We start from the raw sequence: 22,895 nt of genomic DNA on the forward strand, positions 1-22,895 counted from the left end.
TTGGCTAAAAAAAAATATTTTCCATATCCACAAAAATGTTAATCAGATTCTTGTTAGAACATGTGTAAGAACTGGTTTTCATTTTCACAGCTCTTGATGTCAGATTACTAAAATAATTTATGTTTTGTTGTGGGAACATGAGTGCATGCAAAACCTCTCAAATCACATGACCACTTCTCAGCCCACACTTCTTCGTAACACATAGAAATTATTTGTGCTTTGTGGTAACGAATGAATGGCAGGAACAGCAGAATTTCAATGTGGCCTTTCTTTATTTGATTAAACATATTCTCTATTTATTCTTAAAAAAAAAACTAATTTAAGTTAAATCGCAGTAAACCATGATAATTTAGAAAACATGTTGAAACTGAGAGTGAAGAGAAATGTTCTTCACATAAACCACACTGGAAACCATAAAACTTATTTTTGTCAACCGCTTCTCATGACAGTGGCTGGGAATTTGACATTTCTACTACAGTAGGCAAAAAAACATGTAAAATACACTCTCCCACATACCACATCACATCTCTATTTATATTTCCAAACTAAAAGCATTACAGCCCAAAAAAGTGCTGAGTGCACTGGTCCAGTTACACTAAGAGTTGTAAGTTCACACTAGAACACCTTATGCTGCTATCTGTGTGGCAAGGCCACTGCTGGTGGCCCCTGACGCCAAGCCCTTCTAAATGGATCCAGTTTGGCTCACCAAGAGAAAACCACTGCTCTTTAACCCAAAACGTGGTAAGCTTTTCAATGAACTCTAGTTACCACAAGATAAAACAAACAAAATCCTCGAACAGATTATGAAACCCAACTGAAGTATCCACATGACAGTATTCAATACTACCTCGTCATTTCACAATGTGTCAACAGCAGTTAGCTATGAAAATGAGTGTTGTGAAAATCTGCAATAGTTTGAAACTGAATATTTTAAAACTAGAAATCTTTAATATTACAGTAAACATGTGACAGAAACATGGCTGTTTCTCTAATCTTGTCTGAGCTATGCATTCCATACAGGTGACTGGATCCCAGAAGTTTTCTAAGAAAAACTTTTCCTTTACACTTAAAGATCCTAAGAAGTCAGTGAAATCTGGTTCTTCTCCCTGCAGAAGGGTTATTTAGTTTGGGATGTAACATTTTACAACAATAATACAAACCTTCTGGGAGAATACCACAATAAATGTCTCAAAAACCACTCAGTTAATCCCAGGGTATAATCTGGCTGTTTTAAATTACTGCAGGGAATATTATGGGCCTTAATGACACTGTAACTGCATAAAGCCAAAGAAAGCTAGAAAGAGGGGCCAAAAACATGAGCTCAGAGCCAGCTGAAGTGACAACAAACATGTGGTTGTTTACTAGGATTGGAGAGGTTTAGTCTGCAGATGTTTGTGGTCTCTAGAAGGTTCCAGAGGAATGAGTTGTTATGAAGATTTGCAGAGTTTGATGAGAGCAAGATTCTTCTTGGAGATGGCAGGCCCCAGGACAGGGAGGCCCAGTGGTATAGACAGAATTTATAGATTTCTGTGGTCAGATCATACTCTACTGGTCCCACAATGTACATCAACAAATTAATATTGTACGGATGTCATTTCAAAGCCTCCTAAAGATGAGAGTCATTATTGAAGCCATTAGAGCACAGATGGTTCAAACTATATGCAGATATTCATACTTGCATTTTTGCATTATAGCTGCTTTTTTTTTTCTATGGAACTGTAATGAATTGTCTCATAATCTATTCCATCTTCTTGCCATTAGCAGGCTTTGAATGTTCACAAATAGGAGCAAAGAACTCATTTTCCAGAGCTTTAATCACACAAAGAGGGAATGCCTAATTCTCTAAATGAAATGGTCTGTGATCACTGAAGCAGAGATTTAATATATCACGGCAAATTAGGTAGATTTTAATAAATTACTTATCTCCCTGAATACTTTACATATGCTTAAGAAGGAACATAGCCTGTTTGCAAACAGTGAAAACCCACAGCCTATAAAAATCCTTTGAAGAAAATGACAAATAAAAAAGTAAATTAAAAAATGAAATGCATTATATCCCAGACCTCTAGAGACAATTCCTTTGCAGCATTGATTCACAGCTCCATTAAAAATATCAATTAAATCCTTCAGTGAGATTGGGTAAAAGCTAGAAAATTAACTTTCGGAGCTGCTTTTTGAGGATCTGGTTACCCAGATACACCCTAGCACTGTACTGGCTTGATGTAAATTTAAAAAATGATAAAAAGATACTCCTTTCAGGTCTAACTAAGCATATCAGAATTTGAGCTATACTTTTGATAATTTATTTCTATGTCATATGCTAAGTTTTCAACATGTAAATTTCACATCTATCCATATAACTATTTCCTTTTTATATATACACATCCCTGGATCCCATATCACCATTATAAATACATGCAAATAATACAAATAGAATGAACTTTTAAGAAAGAAAAACAAAAAATTTGCAGTCATTGAATAAGTTGGTGCTAAGTCTCATTCTTTATATTTAATTGATAGAAACTGCATGCATCAAAGAAAATGCATACTGAGCTTTAATGTGCATAAGATGGATATTAGCATTTTAAAGAGGAAGATTAACACATTAATCCAAGTAATTTTCATATATTGCTTCTAATAAAATCTTCACAGTATAAAACTCTTAATGAGGCTAATCATAGGCATTCCGTTTAGTGGGACGATTAGGGATAATATAAAAGTATTTCTTTTTCATAGGTTGTCTAAGATTTATGCTTTTGCTTATTAAAAATAAAAATGGGAATTGCATTTCAGTTCTTCCTAAGAAAATGTTGAAAATGCAAATAGACTTTCTCATTCTATCATGTAGGTATAAATTATTGAGAAGGTACTGCCCATTATGGAGAACTTAAGTCCTGAGGGGTGGCAGTCATGGGAAGGAGGGTGTAGAAATAAACAAACGAAAAAGTATACAAAACTCAAACACTTCAAACCCAGGTCTCCCCGCTCCCAGCTTCCCATGAATTATAGATTATATACACCAGAGTAATTACAAAAATCTCATGTAGGAGCTTTCATGTGAGCATTTACTCAGGATTAGGAGATGCCTCTGGAGCAGTTGCTTTCAAGTCTCCAAGTCATCTCTGTATTGCTCGTAGACAGACTGGAGGGCATGGAGAGCTTCGACTGTTACCCTGAGCTTGCCAATACCTTCACCATCTGCTCGTGCATCAAAAACTAGGGAGAAAAGAGCAGGAAAGTGTTAATATTGTTCAACAGATTTTTCTTCGGAAAGGCTTGCAGACAGAAACAGTAGTTGAAAAGATGAAAATAGTTCTACAAAAGGCCAAAGTTCACTGGCATCTTGGGTATCCGAAGAATAAACCTTGTCATGTGTGCGTGGAGATACACGTTTGAGATGTACTGCATGGACCTGTACATACTGCTCGTGGAGCTAAAACTAATGAGCTAATCCTGAAGTTTACCTAGTGAAAGCCTTTAGGATAATGACCTTCACACACAATCTGAATTTTTAAGCTAGTAAGGAATAAGTCTAAAGGGAATTTATGACAATCTACGGTGTTTCAGAATGGAAACCACTGTACAGATGTTACATGATCTTAGTTTGAATTATTTATTTTTCTGAGGAAAACGTTCCACTTAAAATAGATTTTATGTGAAATTAGAAAAGATTAAAATGGCAGACCCAAGAATCTTAAGGTCTGTGGGTTTGAGTGTATGTGAGATTTTCTTGGAAGAGGGGCCACTACTTTCAGTGGTGTTCAAAAGGTAGACTCTTGAGATCAAGTGATACTCCCACCGTGGCTTCCCAGAGTGTTAGGATTAGATGCCTGAGCCACTTCACCCAGCCCCAAAGGTAGGCGATTTGACTGGAGCCACGGGCATTCTCTGAGCTCAGTGGTGGAAGCCAGATGGGATGCCGATTCAATACCTGACTCCATCCCTCTGAGGATAATGATAATTACTAGTGACTCAAGGCCAGAAATCTGGACTTTGTAGGTTTGATAGTACTTATCACTTATGAGTCTTTATATAGTTTCTTTTTTTTTGAGACAGGGTCTGGCTCGGTTGTCCAGGCTGGAGTTGCAATGGTGTGATCTTGGCTCACTGTAACCTCTCCCTCCAAGGGTCAAGCCAACCACCCACCTCGGCCTCCTGAGCAGCTGGAACTACAGTTGGGTGCCATCATGCCTGGCTAACTTTTATATTTTTTTGTAGAGATGGAGTTTCGCCATGTTGCCCAGGTTGGTTTTAAACTCCTGAGTTCAAGCAGTCCACCTGCCTTGGTCTCCCAAAGTGCTGGGATTAGAGGTGTGAGCTACCGCACCTGGCCTAGTTTCCAGTTTATAATTCCTTGTGGTTTTCCTTGAACTTTAATACATGTATTTTTTTTTAATTCCAAGAAAATTTGTTAGAAAACCCTAAAACTTGATACACAAAGACTTAGGTGCAGACACTGAGCATCAGGGAAATCAAAATGGCATGAGTGGTCCCCAGCTCATTCCCTGGAGTTGTCATCTCTGCTTTGGGACTTCTCACTTCTATACTTGACACAGAACAAAGCATTAAAATCCCAGCCTCGCCTATGCCTAATCTTTTGGCTCTTTCCCAAAATATGGCCACAGTAACTGACCATGTCAGATCAGTGGGTCATATGTGGTCTCACAGAAGAAGATGGGTTGCTAAACAATTGTCTGGAAAAATTACCAAGAATATAAAGCCAAGATAATTTGGTCATTATTTGTCAGACTTTCTTGGTCCTGGTAGTCTTTAATAGGGTTCAGGTTGATATTTTAATCCTCTCATCTTTTCATCTGTGCCAAGTTGTGACCAACTGCCATGTGGTTAGAAATGTATAGTTTATATTTCCTAGAAAAAGGTTCTAATTTGGTTATTTGGTCTAATTTTGACTTTTGAGCACTTGACACATACCTAGGATAAGCAGCTGGATAAGGAACCGGGGTGAACTACAGCGTAAGCAGAATGCCTGGCACATAAGAGGTGATCACTTTAGTGTTTGTTGAATGCACAAGTGAATACATAAGCAAGCCATGCACATTTTTCCAGAGATGGCTCTGCTAACTTAACAAATGAGGCTAGGAATCAGCCTTATTTATCTATTTAATACACAAAGCCTAGGCCATCCCTGATTATGATTTTTAAAAGTCTGATAAATAAAACAATTTAGCATGTTCTAAATATAGAAGAATAGGGAGCAGAAATTAAGCATTGTTAGGAATCACAACTAGCGAGGTGAAAATCCAGGACAGCACATTTTGTCAGGAACAGATCAAATGTCATTACCTCTCACAAAATCCTGGTGGGAAATGAGGAATCAAAACCACTTCCTTACCGTGACTGTATCACTAGATTGCAACACTGAATTAAAGAGAAGCCTTGAGAAAGACACTCTCAGGATCACACAGAATGACATGCTTAAGGTTACGAACCTTAGTGGAAATAAGGCTTCCATAAACATCAACAGAATAACATGCTTAAGGTTAAGTCTTAGCTGAAATGTGGTTTCCATAAACAACATTAGAAAAACACCTGGCCAGGCATGGTGGCTCATGCTTGTAGTCCTGGGATTTTGGGAGGCTGAAATGGGTGATCACTTGAGCCCAGGAGTTCGAGACCAGCCTGGGTAACATGGTGAAACCCTATCGCTACAAAAAATATAAAAAAAATTAGCCAGGTGTGGTGATGCATGCCTATAGTCCCAGCTAGTTGGGAGGCTGAGGTGGGAGAATTGCTTGAGCCTAGGAAGTCAAGGCTGCAGTGAGCTAAGATTGCCCTTCAACTTGGGTGACAGAGCAAAACTCTATCTCAGAGGAAAAAAAAAAAATCCAATGGCCAACTTTTTTCACATCTTTACTCAATACTAAAAAATGAATAATTCCTTGTGAAGTTAAATTAATTATTTTACAATTTCCGTTGATTCAGTGGAAGGCAGGGGGGAGAAGGATGTAGGAAGATGTTTCGGCTTCACCAAGGCGTCAACTTGAGTTGTAAAGGGTTCAAGTAATGTGTGAATCAGTGCCCTTGCAGCCAGCAAAAAGAAGGTTTTAATAAAGAGTTTGGAGTTCAGCAATTGTTGGTTGCACAAATTGAGCAACACTTTCACCCATACCATCGATATTTTGCTCAATGAGGTCCCTCCCTTCCTGAAACATGTCGGCGAGATGGACGTGAGCCACGCCAATGTCCTCACACTCCAGGTCCTGCTCATCCTCTGGAGGGTCACTGACTACGGTGAAGCGAATGCTGGGAAGGCAGAGATCAGAGAAAGTTACCGTGAAGTGAGAAGAAATCACCACAAAACAAAACACCTAAATGGGGTGTTATCACTAGGTATATCTTGAAGTTTCCAATTATCCCAATAAAAAGAAAGGTACATTAGGTTAGATAAGTTATTACATGAACTATTAGAATTGTTATAAAACACCCAACCTTCAAATGAACAGTAATCCACTTTCTAAGCACTGATTACCATTTGTCTCTACCATCTGAGAAAATTACTAGGCAAACAGAAGGACCAGATGTTCACTCTATTACATACTATCTGATTATATTTTGTCACCTCTACTTTTAAGGCTAAAAGGATGAAGTGAATAAAGACCATGGAGGTTAAATGGTCAGCATTTTCCACAGAAAAGTAACATTTTCTATAGAAACACACAACTCTGGAGTTGCTACTACTAAGGAATTTAACCAACTGTATGTGTTCTACAAAATGCAGAGATCATGCTCCCAGGGTAACATTTTGAATCATGTTAGATAAATGTTGTAATTCTGCCCAACAGCTATATCAAATGTTTGCATTACTTCAGCAATCTTTAACTTACAATCATAGCATCCAAGTTTTATTTTACTTGTAGACATATAATTGTAGGGTTCTGATGGAACTGATTCGAATTAGTGGCTTGTGTGGAGGCCAAACGCACTTGGATTGACCAAATGACAGGAATTTACAGTTAAGTACTCTTTTGATATGTCTTGGCAGCATAGCTTAAACCATAGATGCTTGTAAACTTTAGCATTTTAAACTTTTCAAAATGTAGCCATCCCAAATCAGAAACAAAACAAGAAACATAAAAATCTATGTCTCTGAGAAATCATGCCTTGGAAAACACAAATAAAAGTCTTTCCAAATGCTTATAGGTAAACACGACAATACATTTAACCAACTTGCTGAAAGTAAGTATTTCACATTGAATTCCTTTACTGTTTTTAGCTAGCAATAGGGTTTTTTCATGTGTTTATTTTTTTGAGACAGAGTCTCGCCCTGTCACCCAGGTTGGAGTGCAGTGGCACAATCTTGGCTCACTGCAACCTCTGTCTCCTGGGTTCAAGTGGTTCTCCTGTCTCAGTCTCCTGAGTAGCTGGGATTACAGCCCAGCTAATTTTTGTATTTTTAGTAGATATGGGTCTTCACTATATTGGCCAGGCTGGTCTCCAACTCCTGACTTCAGGTGATCTGCCCACCTTGGCCTCCCAAAGTACTGGAATTACAGGTGTGAGTCACTGCGCCCAGACTGCAATACGTTTTTATTAGAAAACAGAAATCCCTTAGGTCAAAATCAAAGTTAACACCTATTCAAAAATAATTATAAAGAGTACAGATCTTGGCCTTCAAGATGGTATGAAGGACATTTTATAACATGTATAAGGTAGAGGGATTAAGATGGAGTGGTTAAAGGCATCCATTCTGGGCTCAAATTCCTGCTTTCTTACTGTTCAGCTGTGTGACCTTAGACCAATTACTTAACCTCTCTCATCTCAGTTTTCTTACGAATGGAAGAGGGATAATTATACCTATCTTACAGGGCTCTTGTGAGGATCAGATGAGATGATACAAGTGAACAGTTGCTTGGAACGCAGTAAGCACTGAGTAAACGTTTGCTCTTTTTTAAATAGTATTTTTAATATAGGTAGAGCTGCTTATGCCTCTACATTTCTAAGGGGAGAGAAAAACTTGGCATGGGAAATGCTTGTTTCAATTGAAAACTTAGATTCCCAAATTATACATTGACTATATCATTCAATTAAGTAAGATGAGTGATGATGAGAGAAATTTTCCTAAAATAAATTAGGAAAAGAGAAAGAATTAAAACTGCTTGGAAGAGGAGGAATTAAAATATATAATACGTATTTTATAACACAAGACTTACAGAAAAGACAGAGGCTCTGCAGACTGTAAGAATCATGTTAAGTGTTATCTTCATATAGTGTCTCATATCTGAGGATCATGTCTGTATCACTTTACAAATGCAGTCAATTACCTCCACTGAATATATGAGAATTCTGCGGCAAAAGAAAGCCTTCTAAATGCCAGAGAAATGACTAGAAATTTAAAACTGCAATATTTCTGGCTTTAAATGCTATATAGAGAAAAATGAGATGTCAAAAACAAAATTAAGAAACCAGAAAGTTAAGCTGAAAAGGGAGGAAAAGTACAACTAAAATCATTTAAGGATTAAAATTAATTTTTTAAAAATAATGAAAAGACACACAACACAAATCTTATATCTTACTTTCAATACTGCCAAAACAAAAAGGCAAAACTTTGTCCCATGCCTGGAAGAGGCTTCCAGTCTAGTCTGAGGCCCCGGCTTTACACATGGGCCTATGTCAAGCACTCAGGTGGAAGGAAAAACAGGAAGTGCCATCTGAGCCTCTCCTGCCTCCTCTGGCCACCTCTTTCTCCTGCCACTCTCCACTTTTTAGTGAGACCAGCCTTGCACCACCTCCGCCTGGTCCTGGAACACACCTCTCAATACTCCTTCATGCCTGGAGATCCCTCTGCCCGAAATGATTTTTCTCTGAGCTTTTTTGACTGGGCTGAGTCCTCTCAGCCTTCACGAACTTACGTGTCACCTCCTCGGATTCACTGCTGAGGATTCACTGAATTCGATTCAGCTTTCACTGTTATTTTCTATTTTGGCATTTAATTTGTTTGCTTTTCTCTTAGTCTTATTGCAAATGTGATAGTTTATCTCTCTATTTATTATCATAGTCTGTCTTCCTCAGGGGTAGATCTGATCAATAGAACACTGTTCACAAGAAAAAACTGAAACCAAAAAAGGACCTTAAGTCAGTGTTAAACTATGACTTCAAATAAATACTGTTTGAAGGTGCATTTCAGTATGTTATCTCCCTTTTAAAGTGACGTGTATATTTGCAAATGCAGCATGGGGTAGCATGCAAAGGTACTCTATACAATTAATCATACGATGTCTATAACGTTAGACATTTTGGGGAAGATACCTCAAACTATTCTAACTGTCGCTTTGTAGGTTACCACCAATATTCAACAGGGTTGCTGTCTGAGGAAATGAATTTTCATAAACGAGGAGCTACTTTAAATAATGTGACTCTGAGTAGTTAAAAAAGGTGAGAACGTTCATGGGAATGACAATTGGTTTTTGGCTGTGGAAAAACATACATGTAAGCTCTTCGTTCCCTTAGGAAAATGATACTGTTGAGGGAGAAGAGTTGATGGGGTCATCCTCTCCCATGGTGCTTCCAGGAGTGCACAGCCAGCACTCAAACACTCATCCGAGGGAAGGCCCGAGTCAGTCACTTGGCACCTGCAATAGTTCTCTGTCTTCCTAAAAAATGACAGGAACATTTGTTTCTTTGGGGGGTGTTTGCGGAAATAACCATGGGAGGGTGGGAGTCATTACAGTTATTGTAGACTTTTCTCTTTTTTTGAGACAGGGTCTTGTTCTGTCACCCAGGCTGGAGTACAGTGGTGAGATCATTGCTCACTGCAAGCTTGAACTCCTGGGCTCAAGCGATCCTTCCTCCTCAGCCTTCACAGTAGCTGGGACTACAGGTGCATGCCACCATGCCTGGCTAATTTTTTTTATTTTTAGTAGAGATGGGGGTCTCACTATGTTGTTCAAGCTGGTCTCTTACTCCTTGGCACAAGGGATCCTCCTGCCTTGGCCTCCCAAAGTGCTGGGATTATAGATATGAGCCACTGTACCTGGCCTTATTTATTTATTCTTTTCTTTTCTTTTTCTTTTTTTCCCTACAAACTGAAGGCAGACACACCTGGGCTTTTTTAAATTTCTTAAACGATTCTAGTACAAATAAGTGGGTCCTCTGAGGAAAGGTAGGTCTAACACGAAAGCAGAACTTGCTATGAAATTTTTTAAGTAAACACTTTGGGGGTAACAAAATTACTGTCTCCCAATATGTTACAATAAGATCTCACATTTCAGAAACAAAGTGAACCCAGAGGCAGACAAATAGGACTGAATAAGCTACTGAGTCTCAGCCTAGGATGTGTCCATGGGAACTGAGCTCAGTCCTAGACAGCCATGGCGCAGCTTGCTGAGCGTAGGGAAGCAGAGGCCATGGCCAGTGCCATTTATTCCCTGTCACTCATGATCTGGGATAACCTGGAGGACTGGTGGTTTTTAAGGGGGTCCTGAAAGAAGCTGAAGCAAGTAAAATCTTGAGTGATTACCATCCTGGAAAAAGGAGAACCTCAGGCTTAACAGGGTTTTACCACTCCTTCAGAAATAAAAATTGAGATCTAAAGGAATGATGTACTTCAGGAGCTAATGAAAGACTAGTAATAAAGCTGTATTATCAGATCCCAAGAGCTAAGAATTCCAGTTCTTTTCTTCAAACAGAAGATAAAATGCTAGTTTGGAAGCTCTTTTGAAAAACATGTCTTTGACATTCACTTTATGGTCCTCTGGAAAGGAGAGAACTAGAGTCTCCTAAGGTGGCAGAGTAAGTGCTGTTTTTGAGGCAGTGAGAGGCTGTGTCATCAGTGGGTCATCAGGCGAGGAGAAGTGGGCAATGGAGATGTAAACTGTGTGCTCAGGCTGAGGGAGGACAGCCAGGGTCTTGCTCAGGGTAGAGGGATTAAGAGGGAGGACAGCCAGGGGCACTGGAGAAACCAGCTCACAGTTAACAAGCAGCACAGAGGCACTCCTCAAACTCTGCAGCAGAAGCTCATACAGATGCACTAACTTTTTAAGATCAGGTTTTTTTTTCTTCTGAAAATGATATACATGTATTTTCTCTACTGAACCAGAATTTCAAGGTATCCTATTTAAATTAGAAAAAAATGCATTCAAAAAATAACGAAATGATGGCTTATTAAACAGTGATAGTAAGATACAAATTAGTATGAAAGGCTGATGTGCCATTACAAACAATAATATTAATGTCATGGCCAGGTGTGCTCATGCCTGTAATCCCAGAACTTTGGGAGGCCGCCGTGGGCAGATCACCTGAGGTCAGGAGTTTGAGACCAGCCTGGCTAACATGGTAAAACCCCGTCTTTACTAAAAATACAAAAATTAGCCAGGCATGGTGGTGCGCACCTGTAATCCCAGCTACTCACAGAAGGCTGAGGTAGGAGAATCTCTTGAACCCAGGAGGCGGAGGCTCCTGTAAGCCGAGATCGTGCCACTGTACCCCAGCCTGGGTGACAAACTGAGACTCCGTCTCCAAAAAAAAATTTAATGTCACTACTTACAATGATTGCAATTAACACTCACTGTGCACTATGTGTCAGGACTGTATTATCTGTGTTACATATATCAGCTCATTTAATCCTTACACCACCCCTCTATGGTGTTATTATTTCCATTTCAAAGTTGAAGAAAAAGAGGTGCAAGAAGGTTAAGTAACTTGTCTGAGGTCAGACTGCTAATAAGCAGTAAGACAAGAATTTATATCCAGGGCATGTGCTCCAGAGTATACCCACCTTTCAACCTGTTATAGTCTTCACAGCTACACGAGGGGCAACAGGATACTTCATACATGTTGCATAGTCTTTGGTTTTCAAAGTCCTATAAGATCCTTACAATTACTTTGAATAGTAGGCAGGGACACTATATTTCTAGGAGGAAGGAGATCTACAAAGGTCCCGTACTCATTTGAGGACACAGAGTGAGTCAGAGAAGCCTGATGGTCTGCTTCCTCATCTTGTGCCTTTTATTTTAACCACATCCTGCTACAGAGATCTACTTTATGTAAACCATTAGATAATTTGGACTGCTGAAATATACCTTCTATTAGGCATCTCTTGTTTCTGTAGTACAGCTTTTAAGATGTCTCTCTTTGCTTGGTTGTTTTCTTTATCCACGTAGATCACTATAGCAAAAGAAAAAAAAATCCGAAAAGGAAGTCACTCAGGAATAGGCTACATTAGTATCATTCTGTATTTTAAAAAATATCTGTTTTTAAAGACACAAGTCATGCCGCCTCACTTGTATGCCTGGGAAAAGAAAACAGCTCCAGAAACCAGAATCAAATCTGAATAGTCATGTGATCTAATGTCATGTCACTGGCAGGTTTATGTGCACTGTCAGAAAAGATACAAGCAACATCTAAGAGTGCCACATCACTGTCACTGCCTGTTAATGGCACTGGCAGTCATGACAGTAAAAGCCAATGGTCTTTATTGCTTTGTATTTGAGGGATTTACTGCAGTTTCTTTCACCCAAGAAGCAAGTGATAATGATAATGTATGGCAGAGTGCTTGTCCTCTCTGACAGCCTCAGTAATTTAATCCTTCTCTCCTGCCACAACAAGCAATAAAAGAGGCGTCTAGTGTATTGGGTTGAGGAAATCCACAGGCCGATGCCTGCTGGGTAGGGGTATGGGAGAGAAACATATATGGAGAGAAAGGCTTTTTAGAGTGTGAGGTTTGTCTTTGGTTTTAAAGGCACATGCTGGCATCCAGGAATGTGGGCAGACTTCACTTGGCTGAAGCATGAGATTAGTTAACTGACCTCAAGTCTCACCAGAAAGATGATGGTAAACACTTGACATTGTAAGTAAGTGTCTGCACTCTGGGAAAATGGAATCTTAATGTGCGAACACTACAATTTTCATCCTGATTATTTTTTCTCAGTTCGGCAGACTTTCAGCCATGCATTAGCTTCTGAAGACATTTCTTTTTCATATGCCATTTTGGATGTAAAGGCTCCCCTGTGACCAAATCTCAACTTAGAGATTATCCCTGGTCAAAAGCACACAAAGGGTGAAAGATATGATCATTCTAAAGCCAGTTCTACTTAGGCTCTGCCAGGAACAAACATCTTTTATGTTGAAAATGTTTCTCTGAACAATTTCAGTTCAATTCCAAATTATGATGCTATCAACTCATTTGTTTGGCTCAGTTGAGCAAATATTAACTGAGGGCCAAAGGCACTGAGTAGGCACATGGAGTGAGAAACATAAAGATATCGGTATAGGGGTGCGTTAGTGGTTTAAGAGAAGAATCACTGAAGACATAATAACCAAGTTAATAATCAATCCTGGATAACCAAAGTCAAACACCAGCTTCTAGCTTACTGCTCTTTGCATGATGTCATATTAGTAAATGTGGCTAGTTATATAGGTTACTGAAGTTTAGAGAAATCAATACAGATTCAAAGGTTCAGAGTATTTTGTTTTATTTATCAATGCCAAAAAGTCATGCTAACAGATCACCGGAAGATAGTGCTTCATTTTTTAGAGGCTGCCAGTACACAATGCTAAAGGGGAATTTTTTTCCAAATGGATTTTTTTCCCTGTTAATTACAAGATGTGGTATACCATATTCTTTTTGACTTCAGAGTTCAATAGCTTTTATGTCATACTGGCTTACACTGTTTGAAGACAAGGGTAATCTCAGTGGTTTAAAAAAGACACTGAATTTTAAACACCAGCATCCAAATCAAGGGTCTTCCAATTAAACCTAGACCAGTTTTGATAAATTTCAATGGCTTAAAACATTTTTTTTATTGTGATAGAATATACACAACATAAAACTTACCATCTTAAATTAACAATTCACATTTAAATATTCAGTTTAACGGCATTAAGTACTTACACATTGTGATACAACCATCACCACTATCCATTTCCAGAACGTCTTCATCTTCCCAGACTGAAACTTTATATTCACTAATCAATAACTATCCATTCTTCATTCCTTCCAGCCCCTGGTAACCACCATTCACTTTTTGTCTGCATGAATTTGACTACCTGAGGGATGTCATGTAAGTGGAATCATATGGTATTTGTCCTTTTGTGTCCGGTTTATTTCACTTAGCACTGGTGTTTTCAAGGTTCATAGATGTTGTAGCGTACTTCAAATTTCATTCCTTAAGGCTGTATAATATTTCATCATATGTATAAACCACACTTTGTTTATTCACTTATCCTGTGACAGACATTTGGATTGTTTCCACCTTTGACTATTATGGATAATGCTGCTCTAAACATGGGCATACAAATATCTGAGTCCTTGATTTCAATTCTTTTTGGTGTATACCCAGAAGTGAAATTGCTAGACTGTATGGTCACTCTAAATTTACCTTTTTTTTTTTTTTAAGAGATGGGGGTCTTGCTCTGTTACCCAGGCTGGAATGCAGTGGTGCGATGACAGCTCACTGCAGCCTTGAACTCCCGGGCTCAAGCGATCCTCCCACCTTAGCCCTTAGCCTCACCCTGGTAGCTGGGACTACAGGTGTGCACCACCATGCCCACCTAATTTTTATTTTTTTGCAGAGATGGAGTCTCACTGTGTTGCCTAGGCTAATCTTGAACTCCTGGCCTCAAGTGAACCTACACTCTTGGCTTCCCAAAGTGCTGGAATTACAGGACTAAGACACCATGACTGGCCTAATCTTTTTTTTTTTTTTTTTTTAACATTTTTACCATTGAAATTGGTTTTAAAAAATGGTGCTGCTGGGGATTCCCTGTGCTTTTGCTTTATCCAGTTGGCCAGCATACTATAGTTCCTATTCTCTTAACAAAGATAAAAATTATTGCCACTATTTACTGCGTGACATTAACGTGCTAGGTACTATACTCAATACTTTTACTGTAATCATGTAGGTTAAGAACCAAGCTGACCCACATTTTACAGATTACATGGATCCAGAGAAGGTTGCCCAGGACCACCTAGTTAGAAAGCAGCAGAGCCAGAATTTGAATCCAGCAACGTCAGCCTCAAGAGTCTGCTCTCTTAATTTCCATGCTACATGACCTCTCCTTCTTTCACATGAGGCCAAAGTTTTCCTGTTTAAGCTGTAGTCATTTTGTTAGCACAAAGCTGGAGTGTAAGAGAATGAATGTTCCATAACAGTATCAAGGGAAGTTACTTCACTTTGTCTTGTTTCATAAAGGAATATTGCTTAAATATACCTAGACTAGGTGTGTCAAATCATATCTGTTGGTATAAAAGTTTTAAAATTTCTTTTTGAAAATACTCCAGCTACTTACCAATAAGCTTAGTTCTCCAAAGGCGTACCAAGTGGGAACTATGTAAGGTTCTCCTGCTTCTACAAACTAGGCCTAGATTGGGCATCTTATCTAGCCCAGTGGTTCTCAGTCTTTATTGTGTATCACAACCCCTTAAAGGGCTTGTTAAAATGCAGATTACTGAGTTGTATTCCCAGAGTTTCTGGTTCAGCAGGTCTGGGTTAGGGTCTGAGAATTTGCAATTCTAATGGGTTTCCAGCTGCTGTTGCTGCTGGTGGTGAGGGTTCTACACATTGAGAACCATTGTTTGGCCCAACATTCATTTGCCATATTTTTAAATGGGACCAGGAGCTAGTGAACACTTTTGTGTTGAATACTGTGGGAAACAGAAACACTTTGGCGGCCTCTGATTATGTCTTGATATCCTATGACTACCATGGTTCATTTGGTGTTCTAAAACTCTAGATGGTTAAAAAAACTTAATCTCAAAACTTGAAATACATCCTATAAAAAGTGACTGTGGTGATTATTAAAAGTATCATAACTCTCCAAAAGTTAAGGTATTTACCTTTCTTTCCCCTCAGAAATCACATCTGTTTAGGACTTGTATGATTTTGACATAAACTTACTGAAAGCATATGTCTCAAAAGGATACAAATGAGTAGTCCAAATACTTTAGTTGATCTTCAGTCATCTACCATTAAAAACATATCCTTTACTTCTGCAAGTTGGATAAATCCTTATATTCTGTATCAATATCATATGGCAGAAGTAAGAAATGCAGATGCCTTAATTATAAGGAGTCGATAACCTGGAATCTCAGATAATGTTTGTATTAAAGAGTTATCATCCCTGTAATCCTTATCTTTGCCAAATTTCTCCTCCTATTAGTCATAAAATCTGATGTTTTACATTGTCTTCATTAAAAGTTTGAATTAAACTTTAATTGTTCCAAAAGACAGACTGTTCCATCCCCAGAGGCCAAGGGTCCAGACCTGTATAAGTCTCATAAAAACTTTGGATGATTTCATTAATCTTTTTCTTCCAACTGTCAATTCCCTTGTAGGCTTTATTCGGCCCAGACAACATTCTTCAGACATACCATTAATCTTATTTTTTCCCAAACTATTTTCTTGCTTTCTCAGCATTCTCTGAGCAAAATTTTCAGGCTCAATAAAATACAAATGTTTTGTTCTTGCTACTGCTGTCTAGCAAGTAAATTCAATTTTAGTTTTTCAGTGTTGGTATTCCTAAGAAGATATATATCTTCTTAGGAATCTATACATAGATATATATATCTTCTTTTGGTATGTGTGTGTGTATATATATATATATACACACACACATACCAAAGAGTCAAAGAGATCCCCCTGCAATGGAGATACACATTTGTGTGTATATATATATATAAAATATATATATATAAATATATATAAAAAATATATAATATATATTAAAATATATAAAAAATATATAATATATATATAAAAATATATGTATTTTATATATATATATCTTCTTAGGAATATCAATATTGATATCTATCTATCTATTTATTTTTTGAGATGGAGTCTTGCTCTGTCACCCAGGCTGGAGTGCAATGGCACGATCTCAGCTCACTGCAACCTCTGTCTCTCAGGTTCAAACAATTCTCCTGCCTCAGCCTCCTGAGTAGCTGGGATTACAGGCGCCTGACACCATGTCTGGCTAATTTTTGTATCTTTAGTACAGATGGGTTTCACCATGTTGGTCAGGCTGGTCTCGAACTCCTGATCTCTCGATCCATCTGCCTTGGCCTCCCAAAGTGCTGGGATTACAGGCATGAACCACCCTGTCCAGCCAATTTTTGTATTTTTAGTAGAGACAGGGTTCCACTGTGTTGGCCAGGGTGGTCTTGAACTCCTGACCTTGTGATCCACTCACCTTGGCCTCCCAAAGTACTGGGATTACAGGTGTGAGCCACTGCGCCTGGCCAGAAGATACATATATATTTTTTGTGTAGGTTACAATGGTTTACCTACCTACTTTTATTACCTCTTAATAAAGACTGAATTCAATTATGAATAATCTAGGGGATCACTAGTCTACATCTTTGATTTTATGTGCCTAATCTGGGCCTGAACATACAAATCTCTTTTGTACAGTTTCCAGTCACAATGTAGGGTAAAATCATTGCTAGGTTCAGCTAACCTCTCTATGGCATGGTGTTCAAACAGGAGATAGCATGTACTAATTGTCCTCTAAATTTTCCATTTGAAGTCAGTTTGGAAATAAAATTACTTTCATTAATATTTAATGCGATTTGGAAGATGTAAGGCTACATTATATTGACCTTCTGTATCAGGTAACAAGTGAATGGTAAATCATTACAATAATTACATGAGATAGTTACTTACTAACCAAAGACTCAAAGAGATCCCCCTGCAATGGAGATGCAAATATAATAATTTTACAATAAACATTTTCATTATGTCACACTTAAATGAAAAATAAAATAAAACCTTCAATAAGGTCAATATTAATTATTTCTCAAATTTGCTGATGACCTAGGACCTCATTTTTTCAGATATAATAAATATAAAACAGCATTAGTTTGCTGCTAAGCACAGAGTACATATCTTTCCCCTCCTTCCAGAAAAATCTCCTTAAAATTATTTAATCTTGAAAATTCTACACAGTTCAATCTCATTAGATAAGAAAAGAAGCTAAAAAAGATAGTAAACACTTCTACTGAATTCATTTCTAATAGATTGTGGTTTTCTTGCTGCTATCAAACGATTAATTCATTAGAAACATAGGCAACTCTTAAAATACCAATTAAACAATAAAATATCCTGCAGTAAAGGGAAAAAACAAACCAAAATGCACAACCAGGCTGGGCATGGTTGCTCACACCTGTAATACCAGCACTTTGAGAGTCTGAGGCAGGTGGAACACTTGAGGTCAGAAGTTTCAGACCAGCCTTGGCAACATGGCAAAATCCTGTCTCTATCAAAAATACAAAAATTAGCTGGGTGTGGTTGCACACCCCTGTAATCCCAACTACTTGGTAGGCTGCCGTGAGAGGATCGCTTAAACCCAGGAGGTGGAGGTTGCAGTGAGCCAAGATCGTGACACTGCACTGCAGCCTGGGCAACACAGCCAGATCCTGTCTCTCTCTCACACACACACACACACACACACACACAACACAGCCAGATCCTGTCTCACACACACACACACACACACACACACACACAAGCCCAACTAACAAAAAAACCCTAAACAGACCTAGAGGTAACCATGTGAGAATGTACAAATTTGGGCCATCTGTGCATATATCACAGTTTGATCTAAAGAAAGATTTGCATCACTCTTTAAGCAAATGGAAACATCTGTTCTTTGACATGGCCAAGTTTCTCAACATACAATTAATCTCTAAAAAACAGTTCTGTTGCCAGTCCAACCAAATATTCTATTGCTCACCTTTACAAAGAATAATAAAAAAGCCAAAGAGTTTGCACTTTTCTTGGGGTATCCTTATTAAAATTGGTTGACTGAACAGTTATTTCATTATTAATAATATTTTGATATGGTTTTCTTTTCTGGTTCTCTGCAATTGAGGATCTCCAGGAAGCCTGAGAAAATACTTTTGGAGATGTTTTCTTTATATCAAGTGCATGAAATGAAGGAGGAATCAGATTCTTGTCATGACCACACTACTTATTTCCCATGTGATTTCTTAACACACCTGTTATTGTAGAAGTTGAGCTGGAGTAGATCTTAGAAAGCACCTTATTTTTCAAATAAGAAAACAAGAAATCATGGAATTTAAACATCTTGCCTTAGTTCACATAATAGTAAAAACTGTGGATAAAGGGAGGGCTAATCACTAGGCCAGGTCTCTGGATACTGAAGATTACAGTCTTGAGGAATGAACATATTTCTAAAAATGCCAGATGAAAAAAAAAAAGGTAACTATAAGGATTTGTAATCCTGCTGATACAACAGCATGATTATACATGTTGATTAAAATGCAATTCATAAGATTAGTGAGAAAAAAATAGTAGTGATGAACTAGCATGAGATGGCCTAAAGATGACACAACACTCCACTTTTATGGTTTGTTTTAATGTAGTGCTTTAGGAGAACTTACTAAGCTGTTTTAACTTAGGGTCATGGTAGCCTGATATTCTTTTTCATTCCTCTCCAATTATATACTAACAATCTCACAATAAAGTTGATTTATTGAAGAATTTATAGGGTATCTATTGGGTTTGTGCTGGTCCAGTAAATTTACATGTTAACTGGGTGCTAGATCAAGCCCTAAGAGAGAAAACCTGCCTGCTGCTATGAATGGATGTGTGTGCTATATGATGAAAGGCACAGTAAGAACTTATGCGTCACTCAATTAAAATCCTGAACATCTAGACACTTAGAGAGATACACATATGTATTGTAAAAACATCCATGTGATGACATTGATCAGAAAGGTAGACAAAATATAGGCCATTGAAAGCTTTGACTCATATGATTAAAAAACTACTTCTTTGTTTGAAAGATATTTCTTTGAAATATCGTATTTTTAGTTAAATTCCTAATTATAGATCTAGCTGACATTTTTCTATTGAACTATTATATACCAGGACCATCTTAGAAATATTTTTTCACGTTTTGTTTTCTCTTAACTTTCGTATTTCTTCAACTTTCTTTTTTTTGAGACAGGGTCTCGCTTTGTCACTCAAATAAGAGTGCAGTGGCAAGATCATAGCTCACTGCAGCCTCACCCTCCCAGGCTCAAGCAATCCTCCTGCCTCAGCCTCCTGAGTAGCTGGGACTACAGTCATGCAACAACTCGCCCGGCTAATTTTTGTATTTTTTTTTTTTTTTTGTAGAGACGAGGTTTCACCATGTAGGCCAGGCTGGTCTGGAACTCCAGAGCTCAAGTGATCCATCTGCCTTGGTCTCCCAAAGTGCTAGGATTACACGTGTGAGCCACTGTGCCTGGCCCAACTTTATTTTCTTAATCTTTATCCTACTGGTTTGACTTTTATTAATCAATTCTGACAAGATTTCCATGAGTTTATGTGAACATCAGAGAAATAAACTTTCTCTCTTTTCTTTCCAGTTCTTTCATAAATAAAAAAGACAAACATAAAAGTCTATATTACAAATAAATCATACATACCATTGCTATAGTTATAGTAGACCCACTGCCCACTCTTGGGTTTTGGAAGTGACACGGGTGTCTCTTCGGCAGGAAGATTGTAGAATCGGCACTCAATGAACAGCCGTTGAATAGTGTCATCCATGGTTACTTGAGAATCATTAAGGCTTAGAGCTATGATCTCAATCCGAATTTTTTCTGATGGCTGTTTAAAGAGCACAGACAAAAAAAACCAACAAAAAAAATAATAGAACAAAAAGATCCACTATTATTTTCCACTATCAATTTTAAATAAAACACGAAGGCCAATGGGCTTTTTTTCTTGAAAATGCAATGTACACTACTATATGTTACACATAATAGATTATTCACGACAGAGAGAGAGAGAATGAGATTCTCATGCCCCAGGGTTTGAAGTTAACAGTGTCATGCAATAGTCTCCTGATTTACATTTGAGGCTATAAATACCCCACTAGTAGTCTATCAGGAGTGAAGATTATGAGATCTTTATCTCCAATTGCTTTCAGAATGACAAGTATCAGTTGGCCTTGTTTCAAACTATGTAATGAAATACATGTTTATCACTGCTTTTACTTAATCTACAATACCTGAGAAAGTTTCAGTTATTCAAAGATCAAAGCCTGTTGAATACCTTATAGATATTATGCTAATATATGTAGCTATATGAATCAGTAGTAACTAGAGCAGAAACTACAGTTCATTCTCTCCTATTCTGCCATAATATATTTTGTTCAATAAATAATACATTTTCAAGCAAAAGAAACAGAATTTTATGTCTAATTTAACTCACATTTTCTCATAATTTATTTTTACAGAATTAACAACTAAAATGGTGTTTAATTTTCACTTCAATCTTTGTTTAACAGATTTTGGTGTCATAGGCATTATCACGGGAATTATAAGTGTTTCCTTGAGTAATGATTTCAAATAATTAATAGACTAGGATTTAAAAACTGTATCACACCAAGATAACACCTCAGTTAATCTGTTTCTTATAATTTAAAGTTTGTCCTTTAGTATCAAAATCTTTCTTTACTAAAATTCAGAGACATGCTATAAATTATATAACTTCAAATAATAATTAGAAAAACCTGAAAATAAGTCCTGTTTATACGACCAGTTTTTAGGAATTCATTGTTAAATGTAAATCAGTGTGTAAATTCACCATAGTGGTTACTTAAATATTTCAAAGCATATAATATAATTAATCAAATTGAAAAGCATAAGTATCCCATTGTAAAAATATTCCCATAAAGAACAATTTCCATTGCTGTCAAACCCCCTCAATATTTGATGAAGTAATTTTACCCCCTTCTTTCAAAAGACATTTTCTTTTATTATGTATTCTAAGACACTTTAACTAAAAACCCAAATCTGAATATTTCAATAAGGTTATTTTATTATTCAGTAGATTCATGGAAATTTTACTAGGATGACAGAGAAAATTCCACACCATTCTGTCTCCACTAATACAGGTACAAGGCTGCAGCTGGCAATATTACTAGGATTAGCATAGTATGATGAAATATTTAAAGGAAAATTTTTTCTAAAACCTAATAAATCAAATGACTGCCAAATGTCATTAAAGTGATGGTCTTTGACTTGAATATGCTTTTCATATTCAAATTTGAAAAGAAAGAGATGAAAGCCTGGAAAGGTTACTCGGTTTCAACTAATAACCTCAAGCCCTCTCCGTTCACGTGCATAAAAAATGAAGTTCGCTCTATTGTCTAATCTCACTTCAGAAAACCCCTTCTCTCTGCTCACTGAAGACTACATAGTAAAGAAAATATTTTAAATGATATATTTTTTTCTTAAAATGTATTGCGGTTGTGAAAATACTGTAATACATACATTTTATAATTCTGGTCCAAGTGCAGCATAATGTATAATTAAGTCTTCTACATAAGTTGGAATTTGACAAACTTAGAATTATTATAGCAATAACATCTTATAAAACATTTATGTTTCTGCACAAAAGGATTAAAGGAAAACAGCTATAAAAAGAAAACAGTGGTATACATACTTATTTCTACTCTGTGAAATTAGGAATTTAAAATTGTTTATCACAGAACCTAATGAAGAAGTAAATGAACTTGTAAATAGCAGGGGAATCAAATTTATTTAAATGGTTATTTTATTAATAATATATTAGCTATACAATCCCCATATGAAAACTTGCATTATTGTAGGAACCAATTTAGACTGTCAAATAAGACTACATGTAACTCTTTAAAGTTTAAAATGTAATCATAGACAAAAGTAGTCACTTGGATCATAGCCAAATACAAAATCAAAATAACAAAACCCCAAACACCCAAAACAACAAAAAAGAAAACTCTCTGTATTATCCAAAAATAAAATAACTTTAAAATTCTTTTTATGATGTCTATTTTATTTCTGGTCCATTATTTTTAGTTTTTATTTTTTAGGTATCTCTACACTACTGCCATTAGTTCTATCAAATGTCCTTTAATTCTCTGACCAATACACCTGGCACAAA

At 37.2% G+C, this 22,895-nt stretch overlaps 1 protein-coding gene across 3 annotated transcripts in view; it reads right to left on the minus strand.

The window, feature by feature from the left end:
• Positions 1–232: 232 nt before the first annotated feature.
• RPGRIP1L (RPGRIP1 like) overlaps positions 233–22,895 on the minus strand; it is a 100,163-nt gene continuing 77,500 nt past the window's right edge. For all 3 annotated transcript variants that reach the window (XM_012447943.3, XM_021665019.2, XM_012447944.2), the window contains 4 exons: positions 20,393–20,576; positions 12,039–12,123; positions 6,131–6,264; positions 233–3,216 (listed from right to left, as the gene is read on the minus strand). In XM_012447943.3, the coding sequence (XP_012303366.2) occupies positions 3,104–3,216; positions 6,131–6,264; positions 12,039–12,123; positions 20,393–20,576 (516 nt within the window). In that variant the 3' untranslated portion in view covers positions 233–3,103. The remainder of the gene's footprint in view (positions 3,217–6,130; positions 6,265–12,038; positions 12,124–20,392; positions 20,577–22,895) is intronic.

Source organism: Aotus nancymaae, unplaced genomic scaffold (genome assembly GCF_030222135.1).
Source record: "Aotus nancymaae isolate 86718 unplaced genomic scaffold, 86718_ANA_hifiasm-v0.15.2.pri h1tg000030l, whole genome shotgun sequence".
Classification (NCBI taxonomy): Eukaryota; Metazoa; Chordata; class Mammalia; order Primates; family Aotidae; genus Aotus; species Aotus nancymaae.